The 17,074-nt window shown below is 45.9% G+C and overlaps 1 protein-coding gene across 1 annotated transcript in view; it reads left to right on the plus strand.

The window, feature by feature from the left end:
• Positions 1–17,074, plus strand: part of HDGFL3 (HDGF like 3) — a 59,085-nt gene that overhangs the window by 18,842 nt on the left and 23,169 nt on the right. Inside the window, exon 2 of the mRNA XM_054041642.1 lies at positions 16,820–16,896. Coding sequence (XP_053897617.1) covers positions 16,820–16,896 — 77 coding nt within the window. The remainder of the gene's footprint in view (positions 1–16,819; positions 16,897–17,074) is intronic.

Raw genomic sequence — 17,074 nt, forward strand, 5'->3', positions numbered from 1 at the left:
GAACCACTGTGCCATTGCTCAACTTACATCTCATCTTCCAGAGTGGCAATACCCTTAGAGGTATTGAAAGAGTTGGTTCAATTGGAAGTTAGTTTCTACGACAGTTGCAGCTAGATGATGATTATTGTTATTGTTAGTTACCTGTCACACACCAACAATAGGGTTGGCCTTGTACATGACATAAATATCAATATAATCTCTGCCCCAAAGATTATAGTCTGGAAGACCAACATAATGAGATGGTCGCCATCTTGTCCAACACACCGAGAATTGAACTGGGGATCTCCAGAGCTAAAAAGCATAATTTGTTACAGCTTGAGCTAACGTGCCCCTGGCTCTGTATACTCTCTGTAAAGGCACAGAGGAGGACCTGTAACACACACTCACCAGTGGGTTACAGTAGCAAAATGAGAGACACTGAGGATTAAAATGGTAAAAGGAAACATACAGGCCCACTTTTGAACTCCATAGAGATGCATGAGGTCTAATTCAGCACAGTATTTGGACCCCAGCATGAATTATATACGTTTAGTGTTCCCTGATGTTCTTATCAGCTCCAAACATATATCTTCGTAACCATGCCCTCTTCTCTATGTAATTGCCTTTGCCTAGTCCTTTGCACAAGATGAGTCAGTGTAATATGCTGTTTCTTCACAGCTGCTGTAGAAAACGAAATAGTAAACTGATGTAAAACATGTTTTTGATCAGCTACTATGGTAGCAGCATGGTAAAAACCAAGCTCTCTTGCATACTATGTATGTCATTTCTGTTTTAAAGGGAAAATAATTATAATATTTAATATTAACATGCAAGGGAAAACAACAAATTAGATGAGTTAAGGCTGTATGAAGTCAGGTTGCATGAATGTAACATAACATGTATTTTATATAGGAAAATATAAATATATTAATGTTTTTAGAGGGGAGGAGGACTGCAAATTAAGACCCCAATCTTCCAAACCATTAAGCATATGCTTAATTTTACCACTTGAGTTTACCGTGAGGCTAAGAAGGAATCATTGGATCTAAGCTAAACGCAATCACACTTCACTCTACAATTTCATTGTTATTCAGTTATAGTTTATAATTTTCCCTCCATGTTGGGTTCATTTTGGGGCAATTCACTTTACATGCAAATAAACAAGAGTAACTGGGCTTTATGGGGAGACTTTAATTTGGGAGACAAAATCCATTCTGCACCCCCCCCCCCAGGCTAGAACGCAAGACTACAATACATGGCTCCTCCCTCCCCTGGAGTCACAACTCCAACCTTTGGGATGGAATAACAGCTGCAGGCCATCCACACTGGACACTAGGACCATGAGAGCCATGTCATTGTGAATCCTGTGGCCCCTCCCCCAGCCTGTCTTCAACACAAGTCTGTACGGGGCGGTGCAGAGACTTTCTCCATAACATCCAGGGGCTGAAGAAGCCACCCCTTTACATGGCCACTCGACTGACTCTGCACAGCTCCATCTGGTGCAGAGTGCCTTTGTCTCCAGAGTGAATTTCACCCTTGGCTACTAACACCTTTATTCGTTAAAGGTATTACACAAATTATTAAATAGGAGTATAAAGAATGTGACCCAAGTGACTGAACTGTGCAACTAACAGTAGCCCAGATCTTGCAAACAGCTACATTGGTGTGGACATTTGCACCTGTGCTTTTAAATCAGTAGGCTCTACACCGGCCCTTGCAAAACACTGATACCCATCGTGTGCCTGTTAGGTGTCTGTCCACTCCTGTTGGAATGACAAATACACCCCTGGAATACACTGTAGTGTTGAAGTAGAATTGATATCAAAACAGTATTGCGTTGCAAGGCACTAAAAATGTTGTAATTCATTGTCATCTTATTGGATCAGAGCTTGTCAAGCCAATTTGTGGTAGACTCATTAGCGAAATGCACAGGCCTCAGCCCACTATCAGATCTGGTCAAAGGGCAATGCTCAGTGATGTGAGACAATAACTACCTTTGCCCATAGACGCACGTGGGATCTTCTTGTTGGCCCCACGTGTGAAGACTGCCTGCACACTGACCCTGGCCCGTTCAAAATCAGTTCAGAAGGGCACATGAGCACTATGGCACATCAAAACCTGGGACACGCATAGTTGGGTCAGTTATAAGAGACTGGTTTCTGACATCAGCTGCGGACCATTCTTCTTGCCACATCGATGTCACTGAGAAATCTGGGTAGGCCGAGTAGGCCCACAATGGGTGCCTCGATGATAGGCGTGTTTTGGGGTGATAGAAGAGGTCTGTGTATAGTGGTAGGCTTGGGTTTGGCCTGAACTTCTCAGCCATTCTGGCTGTAGCATCCTCATGGGGATGTTTGGGGGAGTGATGTTGCTTGACATGGGGAGCCACAGGACTAGTGTGGGTCGAATTGTCCCAGTTTTGATGCTCATGGTTGAATATAGTTGTCTATCAACCAACTTGATGTGAGAAGAATGGAGCCAGAATGGAGTACAGTATTCTGCTGCAGAGTAACAGAAGGCTAAACTGGATAATTGGAGAGTTTGAGCAATTACTTCCCAAGAAGTGCTGGCCAATTTGCCTAGAAGGTTGTTATGAAACCTCACCTTAGCTGCAGTTTTCCTCAGGTGCTTAAACATGTAAGAGATCTATCTAGGGGTTGCTCTGTGTTAAACTGGGTGGGATTTGTGTTTCAAGCGATGTCCGTTGAGAAAGATATCCAGTTCTTGGGCTGCTCTGGAGTTGTAAAGGTGGAACACACTCAAAACTGTCTTGGTTATACTTGGTTGTAAATGCCACTGAGTACAGAATTCAGCCATCTTAATCGAGTCAGCGTTTAAGGCATCTTCAAGTTCTGGGAGTGATGGTGCTTGGTCACCTAAGGCAAATGCCATCTGTGTACGTGAACTTGCAGGACTCAGTAAGCGGAAGGTTGTTTGTGTACAGGCTGAAAGGGGTCAGTGGCAGCACAGAGCCTTGAGGTAGACCATTGGTTTGTCTTTTCCACACACTAACTCTGTCTCCTGTGCACACTCAGAAATGTCTGTTGCGGAGAAGGTCAATGACTACCCATGCTAGGAGTGCTCTTGACAATTTGACTAAGAGCCCCATGTGCCAAACTGTCATATGCTGCTGTCGGGTCCAGAAATATGACTCCCATCTTCTGGGTTTTTTTTAAAACCATTTTCGATTAATGTTGTCAAAGCTAACACTTGATCTTAGGTGCTCCAACCTCTCAGAAAGTCTGCTTGCTCGACGCTGAGTATTGAATCCACCTCTAGGGAGATGCACTGAAGAATGAAACGCTCCATTATCGTGGGTCTTTCTTGTAATCAGTGCTTTTGAGGGACAGAAATTGTATGTTCTTTTTCAAGGTAGGAGCATTTTCTTCAACTGCAAGCAGTTAAAAAGAGTGTTTCAGTAATCCCAGCAGCATTTTCTATAGCTATACGGCGTGCACTAAAGACCCAGGCAAGTGAGGGGCGAGCAGGCATATTTTGTGTTACACCTTCCTTAAGGAATAAAATTAAGTGTGTGACCAAAGCCCCAAATAGCATCTGATACAACAAGAGTGTCAATCTAGGAGCCACACTGGCTGGAGCCTTGAGGCTGCATTTAATTTGCAGAAAATGGAGCAGATTGCCCCTCCCTTGTCTTTAGTATGTTCATGTCCATTCACAACTAAATGGAGCATCGCATTAGAATCATAGAGCCATAGGGTTAGAAGGGACCTGAGGGTCATCTAGTTCAACTCCCTGCTAAGATACAAGATTTGTTGTGTCTAAACCAACCAACCAACTATCCAGCCTCCTTTTGAAAACCTCCAGTGAAGGAGCATCCACAGCCTTCCTAGGCATCTGTTCCATTGTCCAGCTGTTCTTACAGTTAGGAAGTTTTTCCTGAGATTTAATCTAAATCTGCTATGCTGTAGTTTGAACCTATTTTCCCTTGTCCTGCCTGACAAGAGAGAACAATTTTTCTCCATCTTTTTTTATGACCGCCTTTCAAGTATTTGGAGACTGCGACCATGTCCCCTCTTACTCGCCTTTTTTCCCAACTAAACATCTCCAGTTCCTTCCTTCAGCCTTTGCTCATATGGTTTGCATTTCATCCCTTTGATCATCTTTGTCGCTCACCTCTGGATCCTTTCCAGTTTCTCTGCATTCTTTCTAATACAGTGGTGATCAGAATTGGACGCAGCACTCCAACCGAGGCCTAACGAGTGCAAATAGAGCAGTACTATCGCTTCCCGTGACTTGCATGTTACACCTTTGTTAATGCAACCTAAAATTGCATTTGCTTTTTTTGCAACAGCATCGCATTGTTGACTCATGTTGAGGTTGTGATCCACCACAACTCCCAGATCCTTTTCAGCAGTGCTTTCAGTAGCAAGCCAGTTATCTCCCATTCTGTATTTGTGCATTTGGTTTTTCTACCTTTTATATGTCTTTATGGAATTTCATTTTGTTGTTGATAGCCCAGTTCTCCAATTTATGCAGATCCTTTTGAATTTTAGCTCTATCCTTCAAAGTGTTTGCAACCCCCCTCCCAGCTTTGTGTCATCTGCAGATTTGATCAGTATGCTCTCTATTCCTACATCCAGGTCATTAATAAAGATGTTAAATAACACCGGACCCAGAACACATCCCTGTGGAACCCCACTTGAGACCTCCTTCCAATCTGACATCATTCCATTAATAGTTACTCTTTGTTTGCAGTTGTTTAACCAATTATGTATCCATTTAATGATAGTTCTACCAAGCCTGCATTTCCCCAACTTACTTATGAGAATGTCATGTGGGACTGTCAAAAGCCTTGTTAAAGTCCAGGTGTATTATGTCGACCATTCCCCCTATCCACCAAACCAGTTATCTTGTCAAAGAAGGAAATCAAGCTGGTTTGGCATGGTTGGTTCTTAGTAAATGCATGATCACCCCTTCATCCTCCAGGTATTTGCAAATTGAATGTTTTATACATTGCTGTAGTAGCTTCCCAGGTATCGAAGTCAGGCTGACTGGTCTGTAGTTCTCCGGTTCCTCCTTTTCCAAAGATGGGCACTACGTTAGCCCTTTTCCAGCATTCTGGGATCTCTCCTGTCATCTATGAGTTTGCAAATATTATTGCCAATGGCTCTGAAATATCTTCAGCTAACTCCTTCTGCACCTGGGGTGAGTAGCATCAAGCCCTGCTGACTTGAATTAATTCAAATTAGTCAGGATATCTCTGGCTTGTTCTTTACTTATCCTGATCTGCTTCCCTTCCCCTTTATTGTCTATGGTAACTTCGCTAATCATCCGGTCACATGTTATTTTTTGTGAGAAGACTGAAGCAAAGTAGGCATTGAGCATCTCTGCCTTCCTATCATCTTCTGTTACCAGCTCACCTTCTCCATTGAGCAGCGGACCCGTACCATCCTTGATCTTTCTTTTTTGTCTGACATATTTGTAGAACCCCTTCCTGTTGTCTCTAACCTTTCTTGCCAGCTGTAACTTATTCTTTGCCTTAGCTTTCCTGATTCTATCCCTGCACACTCGCACTATTCCCATGTAAACTTCCTCCTTCCATTTCCTGTATGTATCCCTTTTGGTTTTTAGATAACTAAAAAGCTTCTTGTGCAGCCATATTGTTCTCCTGTGGCTCTTCTTATCTTTCCTCTGCTTCAGAATAGCTTGATGTTGAGCCTCTAATATTACATCTTTTAGAATCTGTCAGCTCCATTCGGCATTCTGGTACCTGCAGTCTCCCCAGGTCCCATTGCCTTCTCAAATAGGGTTAGTTCCGGGCCATATGATATACAATGCTTTGTGTATTCTGACTCCTGACATTGGCTGTGGCAGATTGGAAATGGTGCGGCAGGCCCATATTAAAAAATGGAGGGATTTTTTAAAATGAATTAAATCTGAAAATGATTAGTAAAAGTCAGTCCGCAGATCGCAGCACAGAACCTGTTTACACTCAGTTCACATTTTCGAGGTTACCTCACAACTGTAAGGGCTAGCAACATTTTTTTTGTTTTTTTGGGTTTTTTTTAATGAAAGCTTGGATTCTGGAGCACAGTGGTGTGGAACGCATGAGACTCTGGTTAAAGAATTTGGTTGGATGTGTTTGGCCAAAGGTCCACCCTCTAAGCACTCTTCATGTAGACGAAAGGGTTATGGTTGAGCGGACAAACCCAAATATTTGATTCAACCTGATTTGACATTTCCCACTTTATCCCTGCCTCCGCAGTAAAGTAATAAAATTGCAGTTTCAACACTGTAAAACCCAACAATAACAAACCTAGTATTGTGAATGAGCATGTCATGCCTTCAGGCCACCCTTCCCGACAGCTATGGGCAGACAGGATGTAGAACGTGGCAGAATTTTTGATCTCTAAGCATAGCAGAGAGCGGGACTTTTGTCAGTTTTAATCTCCCATTGGCTCATGAGAATGAAGCTAGCAGGAGAGAATGGAGGTAGTTGTGCTCATGCAGCCCCTAAAATTTCTCATTTGTTGTTGTTTCAACAACTTTGAACCAATTGAATTGGTTTTTATTTTCTGTGTGGGCCAGTACCAAGTTCGTTAATCCTTTACTCAGGATTCACAAACATTTATATCTTAGGGGTAAGACCACAAACCAGGGTGGCCAATTTTTGCCCACTCAAGGACCCTCCTGTTTTGGCAACCCAGAATACCAGGGTTGGAAGGGACCTCAGGAGGTCATCTAGTCCAACCGCCTGTTCAAAGCAGGACCAATCCCCAGACAGATTTTTGTCCCAGATCCCTAAATGGCCCCCTCAAGGATTGAATTCACAACCCTGGGTTTAGCAGGCCAATGCTCAAACCACTGAACATGTAAAGTTTGGTTTGCTTGGGTTGATATAACCTGCAGGCAATGTGTCTGCATCTAAGAAGCGATTCAGTCAGACAGAGAAATTCAGGCACAACAAACTCTACTCTGCTTACTTGTTGTTTTAACCAACCTGCAAAGTTGGCAATAAGATTTCTCAAAAATCAACTCCTATACATTCAAAGAAACAGACCTAGCAATCGCGCCACCTGGTGGCTAACAGTAATATTGCAAAAACATCATTGAGAGCTTGCTGGGAATACACTTTGTTAGCAGAAAATGGAGCAATTTGGAGCTGCTTTTATGTGACCATCTGGATCAACGTGGAACATTGCATTCTGGGTCCTGATCCAGCAAAAAAATTAAGCATATGCATAATTTTAAGCACATAAATAGTCTTGTTGGCTTTGAAGTTACGTATGTGCTTAAGTCATTTGTTGGATCAGAGTCATAAGCTCCTGGGTCCAAGCTTCATATTGAAGACTAAGGCAACCCAGCCATAAATAAGTTTTAACTTTTGTTTTTTTTGTAAATATGATGCTAATTAGAGACGTATTCAACTGCAGGACTGCTGCTCCTGCTTAGCAAGGCCATGCCCGCCTGGATTATTTGGGCTTCCTTTAACCCTTCATTGTCTTCTTTAAATCTTGTTGTGGGCCTGAGCATGCACAGAAGCAAAGGAAGGATTGATGCCTTTATATTGTCATTTCTTGCCTATCTGTACAGTAGCCTTCAGTCACTTCCAGCAGCAGAGATGTCACTGCTCTTTTTTAATCTTTTGTTGTTGTTGCTGATTCTACTTTCACGTGCCTAGAGTCATTTTTTTTCACCTTTAGAGCAGAGCAATTATTTTTTATTGTTAGAGTCTGTTTCTTGTCCCACCCTTTTGTGAAGTTTTTTTTTTTTTTTAAATTGGTGAAAAATGTGCATGTGTCAGCATCGCCCACTTGTAGTTTTAGGGTATGATCTACAGCAGAGGAAGAATTAGTCTGTGGTTAAAGTGACATGCAGTCTTGAAAATCACGGGCCAAATTCTGCAGTTCTTAGGCAATTTCTGTGGAAGTTTGGCTTGATTTAAATACCACAGAATTAGGATAATAGAAACTAGTGATGGAAAACATTTGTTGGACCAAAGTTTCAAATAATGGAGATGGAGGTCTGCATGCAAAGTATGCTGCATACAAATTATATCCATGCACAACTGGTATTTGCATGATTACTTAGACTTGCCCTCCATAGCGCAAGATGCAAAGAAGGCGACATTTGGTGAAGTGGTAGTGGTGATTGCATTTCACTAAAGCAATATGTTCATGATTTGTGAAGTACTTTGGGATCCTCTGGGAAGAAAGGCATGGTATTAGACATTAGGGGGGAATGGATAGCTCAGTGGTTTGAGTATTGGCCTGCTAAGGTTGTGAGTTCAATCCTTGAGGGGGCTATTTAAGGATCTGGAGCAAAGATCTGTCTGGGGATTGGTCCTGCTTTGAGCAAGGGGTTGGACTAGATGACCTTCTGAGGTCCCTTCTAACCCTGATATTCTATGTCAGGGGTCAGCAACCTGTGGCATGCAAGCCAATTTTTAATGGCACACTGCTGCCTGCCGGGGTCCCGGCTGCCGGCCCCGCTCAGCCGGCAGCTGGAACCCCGGCAGGCAGCAGTGTGCCATTAAAAATCCTGCTCAGCCCAGCCTGCTCTTCTCTGCCCCCCGCCCATTGCTCTTTCCTGCGGGGGCAGGAGGCAGAAGCTTGGTCATGCCGGCTGCTGCTGCAGGGCAGCCTCCACCGGCAGCCAAGCTCCCCTCTCCCCCGCCTCTTCCCCCAGCAAGCTGGATTCCTGCCCCTCCTCCTCTCCCTCCCTGCGGCTGAACAGCTGATGGCTTGGGAGAGGGAGAAGCGGAGCTGGAACCGCAGCCGCAGTGTGCTCACTGTTCTGGAGACGAGGCAGAGGTGGGGCCGGGGCCTTGGGGAAGGAGGGTGGAATCAGGGCATATCCCCCCCAGCTCCCTGCCCTGACCCCCTGCATCCTCCCCCCATCCACCCCAGCCCTGACTCTGGCACCCCCCACACATACCCAGCTCCCCCACACTCCATGCCCTGACTCCTACACCCCCCTCACATGCCCCCAGCCCTCTGCCCTGACTCCTGCACCCCCCCACACATACTCAGCCCCCCACTCCATGCCCAGACTCTTGCACCCCCCCACATCCCCACCCCCCCGAGCACCAAACAGAAGCTCCTGCCCCCCCCCCACACACACACACATTCCCACCTGCATCCCTCACACCAAATGGGAGCTGCCCAGGTAAGTGCTCCACACCCAAACTTCCTGCCCCAACCCTGAGCCCCCTCCCCCATTCTAACTCCTGGCCAGACCCTACACCCCAACCCCCAGCCTGCTCCTTCACCCCCAGCCCTATGCTCAGTGCACTCCCACCCTCACTCAGTGCAGAGAGAGAGGAAGAGAATGGGCTAAAACCAGGGCGAAGGTAGGTACCCACTCTATGTGGGCAGGGCTGGGACCCCAGACCGGCAGCGGGCTGAGCAGGGCCAGCAGCCGGGACACTGGCTGGCAGGAGCCGGCGGACGGAACCCCAGACTGGCAGCGGACTGAGCGGCAGCGGGCTGAGCCAGTCGGGTCCCCCGGCCGCTGGTCCCTCTCAGCCTGCTTCCAGTCTGGGGTTCTGGCTCCCAGCCGCGTGCCATCCGGGGTCCCAGCTGCAGGCCCCGCTCAGCCCACTGCCGGCCTAGGTGAACCCCAGGCTGGCAGTGGGCTGAGCGGGCCGGCGGCATAAGATTAGCGTTTTAATTGAATTTTAAATGAAGCTTCTTAAACATTTTGAAAACCTTATTTACTTTACATATGACAATAGTTTAGTTATATAGAGAGTTATACAGAGAGACCTGCTTAAAAACATTAAAATGTATTACTGGCACGTGAAACCTTAAATTGAAGTGAATAAATGAAGCCTCGGCACGCCACTTCTGAAAGGTTGCCGACCCCTGTTCTATGTGTTGAATGATGTATTATTTTAAATAATTGCTGAAAAAAGGATTTATTCATTCTGGTGGCTCCCAATAGCTTACCCTACTCTATTTAAAAAACATGTATTTTCCTTTTTTAGCTGAAATGTGTAAGTCGATGGAGATAAAAACGCCAGCATGGGGGAAAGCGAGTAATCTGTTCCACCAATAGATTCTGAAGAAGGTTGCTTTTAGCCATGCTTTCTGTTAATTAGCTAATTACAAAATATCAAGATGCTTTGTCTTTGTTGGCAATAATGAGCAACTTTAACCAGTTTGCAGTTTGACTTGATTGCTGTGCTCTGACTCCAGAAATTTCAGTGGGAGATTCGGATCTCTGCAGTGCTTCTGTGTGCTTTTGCCAGTCAAAGGCACTTACTGCATATCATAACAGTCAGTGGTTACTGCTCTGCAGTTTAAATTCCCTGTTCTTGTGGTTTCTATGTCCACATATGTATCTGTGCATAGTCAAGTTAATCTTTCCTGGTTGTTTCATGTTTTCTTGATAGCAAAATATGTTTGCAATATAGAATACCTTGTCAAACATAATGGGTCAGCTTCTGCTCTGATGGCACCAAGCAGCCAGAAAACCATCTCAACTGATTGCTTCCCCCTACATGGGGTTATTGCCACACAGCCAAGAGCCAGAACAGTGGCACTACCATGCTACCTACCAGCACAGGGGGCCTTCCTAAGGGAAAGAGGATGTGGCTGGGATGACTGTGTGCTGCGACTGCCTGTATAGCCCCTCGGTGGCCTGGTGTAAGTTAGTGGAGCTTTAGGAAATGTTCCGTTATTCCAAATGGCCAAATGTTTTCTCCCTTGTGTGGCTGTGCAGGGGCTGCTGACAGTGACAGCCCCTGTGCTCCAGGGACTGTAGGGCCTGCTGGGAAGCTGAACACCCAAACAGGGGGGCAGGGAGGAAGAGGCAGGGTCATGGCCTCACTGCCCCCCCCCCCCCCTCAACTCTGCACTAGCCTGCACGGTGGGGCCATCACACGCAAGGGAACAATCTCTTCCATCCTAGTGGATGGAGCAGACTGCATCTCCCCCATGTGCAAGAAGCAGCATTATGAGGGTTTGGGCTTCTCTGAAGCACAGACTCACCAGTGCTTCTCCTAGGAATGTGCAGCTCAGCACTACTCCCAGACAGGGCTGTGGTTTAAACGCCACAGTGTAGCCCAGAGAGTTAGTACCTCACTCTCCAAACAGTCTCTTTGGTTCCAGTGGAGCTACTTGTGGGTTAAGTGCTGCAGAATCCAGCCTTCAGGAATCAGTTGGGAATACTACGCGAGGAGCCAGCTACTGTGCAACACCATTAAGATCCGCAAGACCGGGCTCTTATTGAGGTTGTTTACAAACTAAAAGGATTTGTGAATGAAAAATTACGACAAAATTGTCCTTTATGTGTGTCAGAAACATGCAGCTAAGGGTAGCATAAAATCCCTCCTCAGCAGCTGTATTGAATCTTTACCTGCAAGGGGTTAAGAAGTTCAAATAACCTGTTTGGCACCTGACGAAAAGGACCAATAAGGAAAGAAGATACTTTCAAATCTGGGGGGGAGTTTTGTTTGTGCTCTCTTTGTTGTTCCCTTTCCGGGCCGAGAGACCAGGCAGATAAAACATCTCCTGAAAACATACCTGAAATGATGAATCTAAGATTACAAAAATTGTAAGTAAGGCAAGGAAATGCGTTAGATTTTCTTTTGTTTTAGCTTATGAATTTTCCCTCTGCTAAGAGGTAGTTTTATTCCTGTTTTTTGTAACTGTGAAACTGAGTCCAGAGGGGAGTCCTCTGTGTTTTAAATCTTTTTATTACCCTGTAAAGTTACCTTCCATCCTGATTTTGCAGGTGTGATTCTTGTACGTTTTTCTTTATTATAAAATAAAGTTCTTCTTTTAAGAATCTGATTGATTTTCAGTGTCCTGAAAGCCAAAGGGTTTGGTCGGTGCTCACATTGTAACCAATTGGTTGGTATATTATTCTCAAGCCTCCCCAGGAAAGGGGTGTCAAGGGGCTTGGGGGGATATTTTGGGGGAATAGGGACTCCAAGTGACCCTTTCCTGCATTTTTGTCTAAATCACTTGGTGGTGGCAGCAATACCATCCAAGGACAAGGAAAGGAATTTGTGCCTTGGGGAAGTTTTTAACCTAAGCTAGTAGAAATAAGTTTAGGGGGTCTTTCATGCGGGTCCCCACATCTGTACCCCAGAGTTCAGAGTGGAGAGGGAACCCTGACAATGTGTTTTTGCAGTTTCAGGACAACTGCACCTGTGTTCCTCCTCCAGGGCCCACCCAGGGCACTTGATTTAGCCTTCCAGCTCCCAGCAGTCACCTCTCCTCTGGGTGGAGACTCATGTTTCACTCCCTCCTGGCCAGGGATTTTAAGGCTGCACAGCTCCTTGCTCGACACTGTGATATCCCCAGCAAGCCAGGCTGCCTAAACAGGCCAATGCCCGCACTTTGCTTTCACTCTGAAGGTGATGACCAGTGTATTGCCACAGCTGTAAGTTACCACCCAGCTCCTTTTAAGCAAGCACATCGATTCTTAAGATGAAAGCATTTTAGAGAAAACATTAAAACAAGAAAAGCACCTATACACATGCTAAAAGGCTTACCCCAGAGGTCACCCCAACTCCATCCTATAACTCTGGTAGGTTTTAGTCCTTCAAACCCCACAACAAGGTTTTTCCCTTGGTTACAAGTTCATCCATCTTTGCTTCGGAACCAAGGCTGGGCAGATCAGCCATTTCTTCATACAGCTCGGGCCTCTGTTCTTGGCCTTCTGTAACAGGTAATCAGCAGACAATGACCCTTTCTTGAGGGCATAGTGTCAAATGACTCGGTTTTTGCATTAACTTCTCCCTATAGATTTCCCGGGAAATCCACTTAACACTTATTGTCCCAAAAATCCATACTGGTCTGACACAGTCTCAGTATTATCTAGACAGTATAGTCTGTCCCATCTGCCCCCACAGAAGTTACATACAATCCCAGCCCACAATAATACATAAACCGAAGACAATCAGGTCTTTCAAGGAGATTGCAGGAAATGGTCTGATCTGTTACTCATGTTTGTTGACCTTAGCAACATGCTTTACTAAAACCCCTGCACCAACTAGTGATGTGGGGAGTGCATGTTCCACTTGCAGACCTGCACCTCAAAGATTGCATTTAGTTACCACAAGCCCCGTAAAAGGGCTCCAAAGCTGGGCCATTTGGCTAGCAAACAAATGCTGGGAGGGGCTCCTGTGCTAAGCTTGTTTAGAAAGAAAGCAGTTGTTCTTCATTAAGCAGATGAAAGCAACAGAAGTAAAGGAGAGGAAACTGGAAATCTGAAACCACCTGCTTTATTTTAGGGGTAATTGAAATGTTTATGATGTGATTGATGCACAGATCAGATTCACACACAGGGTGGCTCAAGATCCAGCGCACCGTCTGTTTTGCTTCAGAAAACCCCACCGATCTGATTGCAGGTTATACCAGGCACTTCAAAATCTGTCTGTTTCCTTTTAGAAGCAAAACGAAGCAGCAGTTAGGCCGTGTAGGAGACAGATGCCCCAGTCGGTCGCTATGTTTCTGTGACTATAGCCCACTGTCTTAGCCTGGGTGCACTTATCTCTTTTGTTCCTGGTTTGAACTATTCAGGGTTTCCCCCCCTTGCTGGCACTGAGGGAAGTATCAGATCCAAATTTTAGTGGATTTAACCAAAACATCCTGGAGGATGGCAGTGATTTGGGGCTGAGCTCAGCAGCGGGGAGCTGGCAGCATGGCTGCTGTCCTCCTAAGTATCCCTTTGTGGAAAATAGTCGTTTGCAGGGAGTGCTGAGGTTATTCAGTTAGTTAAATAATCAGCATTTACACTTCAGCAGTCAGTCAAAAGTGGCCCGACATGTTTCTCTTTTGTATGGTAGGTCATGCAGGTTTTCCCCTAATAGTCTCACATGGGCAGGCTGCACAGAATCTTATCGAACAGAAAAAGAACAGAGAACCTTCTGTATTACTGCGCTCCGCTCTCCCTAACCTCAATGGAGATTTTGCCTTTGAGTTCAGCAGTAACAGGATGACACTAAGGACATGCCTGTATTGCGATAAAAGACCCGTGGCATGGCCACGGCTGACTCTGGTCAGCTGACTCAGGTCGCAGGGCTCGGGCTCAGTGACTGTAAAATTGCACTGTAGACGTTCAGGCTTGGGCCAGAGCCTGGGCTCTGAGACCTTCCCCCCTTGCGCGGTCTCAGAGCTCGGGCTCCAACCCAAGCCCAGACGTCTACCCTGCAATTCTGTAGCCCTGCAACCGGAGCCTTGCGAGCCCAAGTCACCCGAGCTGGGCTCTGAAACTCAGTACTGCAGGTTTTTTATCACAGTGTAGACATACCCTTAGAGATTGACTCCACCCCCATAGGTCTCTAGTGACATTAATCTGAAGGGTGTGGGTCACAGCCCTGTCAGTGAAGGTAGGAAGTGTCTGGTCCTTGGCAACACAATGGGAGGTTGGAGTGTACATGTAATGCAGTGGGAGCTTCACAAGCCCATCCTGGAGCTGTCCAGTGCAGATTTATGTTTAATAACTTTCACCAAGATTATGGTGTGCACAATTTTCTAGGGCAGTGAAAAGCACTTTGATGACTTCCTCAAATGACACAAAGGCAGTGGGGTGGTCAGTCAGTGGATGAACTTACTGAGGAATAGACAACAGGTGAGCAGCAAGACAGAGAGAGAACTCAACACCCCCTTGCTGCTATTCACACCTGGCAACAGAAGCTGCCAGGGAATGTGGCAAGTGGTCTGACTGCACTGCAGACAGTGCTCGGGAGAGGATCCTTACTTCTGCAGAGTCCAGAACATCATCTGATATAACACCCCATCCCCTAGTCTCAGGGTCATGTGAATATCCTTCCTTGGGATTCCGTGTCAGAAATGTTCCTCCTGGTCAGCGTTCCACACTAAGCATCTCTTCACTCCCCAGTATCAGTCTTCACGCCTCAGATGATTTGCAGTTGTTCGTTTTATTCCATGAGAAACTCCACTGGCACTGTACACCACATCTTTCTACAATGCAGTCCATGGCTGGATTCAGGGCCGGCTCCAGGCACCAGCCTGGCAAGCAAGTGCTTGGGGCGGCAGCTCCGGAGAGGGGCGGCAGGTCCAGCTATTCGGTAGCAATTCGACGGACGGTCCCTCACTCCCGCTCGGAGCGAAGGACCTCCCGCCGAGTTGCCGCCGCAGATCGCGAACGCTGCTTTTTTTGTTTTTTTTTTTTGGCTGCTTGGGGCAGCCAAAACCCTGGAGCCGGCCCTGGCTGGACTTCAAATTTAATATGGAGGTGTAGCCCGCAGAGACTGCCACTGTGATCCCATGTTCAGTGATCCCTTTAGCCGCGTTGTCTGTCGCATTCTGGACCTAGTTTCTCTCCTGGTCATACTGAAGATGCAGTATGACCCATTTAGGGTGACCAGACAGCAAGTCTGAACAATCGGGATGGGGGTGGGGGGGTAACAGGAGCCTATATAAGAAAAAGACCCAAAAATTAGGACTGTCTCTATAAAATCGGGACATCTGGTCACCCTAGACCCATTCCTGCAAATTGGGTGCATCCCCCAGGCTCCTGGTAAACTATCATCATAGACCTTGTTACTATGAAGTTTAGACACTTCTAGCTTTAAGTAGCATAACATTTGTTGCAGTCTGAAAACCATGGAAACCCTGACTTGCTACCAGTCTGCATTTGTGAGTGAGTGGCAGGGTCTGAATGTTTCCCTCCACATTCTTTTTCCTGCAGTTACAGTCGGATACCTGTATTTAAAATAGGAACTAACCAGGAAATAATCTGATTGGTGGGCACTCATTTAAAACATGTTATGAATTTCATTGAAAACGGGCTCAGGTCCAACCTTCCCTCCATCTGTTTCTGGTACTGAAGAATGCACAGAATAGCCGTGAAGTTCTTGCCTGTGGCCATACTGAGTTCAGCTAAGGACTTGCTACTAGTCTGAACCTTCAGTCACTCTTTGCTCTTCCTTTATATGAGTTTAGATAAGATCCCTAACATTTACATTAGCGTAGATGCAATTTTGAAAAGTTTTCATGAAATGTCTTAGATAATCAGGTTCCTTGCTGGCTCAGAAGCCAGATCATCAGCTGATGTAATGTGGCACCACTGGGCTGAAGTCAGTGGAGCACCTCTGATTTACATCAGCTGAGGATCTGGCCCTAGTTCTGTATTGAAAGTTGTTGCCATCTGTCTGCTTGGTGACCTGTGTGACATGAGCTTGGTGGTCTCTGTCCAGTTCTTGGGAGATAAGCACACACCTCACAAGACCCCCTCTCCAGCACAAGGAGCATTCCTTGGTAGCCTTGTTGGTAGCCTCAGCAGAGACCAGGGGCCAAATGGACATGGAGATGAAGTTATCATTCCCAGTGCAGGTGAACAGGAGATATGGCTTCTCTGGAAGAGGGTTGAGAGGAAGGCTGGTCCGGTGGTTAGGGTGCTAGCTTAGAACTCAGGAGACCTATGTGCTAGTCCCTCCACTGCCATAGATTTCCTGTGTGACCTCAGGCAAGTCAGTTAGTCTGTCTGGTCCTCATCTGTAAAATGGGGATAATGGTGCTTCCCTAGCTCACATGGGTGTTGTGGGGATAAATACATTAACGATTGAGAGGCCCTCAGATACTGTGGTTATGGGGACAAGATAAGTACCATAGGTAGATACATTGGTAGAGCAGGGTGATAGAAGGTTACCATATGGCTTCCCCTAACGTACCTGTTCTGTGGCTAAATGGAGGAATTGACTCTTCAGGTTTGCCATTGAGGTGCTTCGCAGACACATACACTTGTTATAAAATATAAACTAATTAAAATAAACAAGCCTCAAGCATAGAATGGGACCTCCAAGAAGTCATGAAATCTCCAATCACACCTTTGTGGTTTGTCTGGCTTCTGAGATTGGCTGGAACATGGTAACAGTCCTGTGTCCCTTTCTATCCCACAGATTGATGAACTCCCTGAGGGAGCTGTGAAGCCTCCAGCAAATAAGTACCCTATCTTCTTTTTTGGGACTCATGAAACGTAAGTGAATGAACATGGTGGTTTCTTTTGAAATGTGTGGGCCTGAATCTCCTTTCACTCAAACTGTTCTTATTCCTGTCTCTCCATTGACATTAATGGAGTAAATCTTGATTGAAACCAGTGTAAGACTAGAAGTAGATACTATGGGCCTGAAACTGGCTCTAGTAGGGTAAAGGAG

The sequence above is a fragment of the Malaclemys terrapin genome, chromosome 10, assembly GCF_027887155.1.
Source record: "Malaclemys terrapin pileata isolate rMalTer1 chromosome 10, rMalTer1.hap1, whole genome shotgun sequence".
NCBI lineage: Eukaryota > Metazoa > Chordata > Testudines > Emydidae > Malaclemys > Malaclemys terrapin.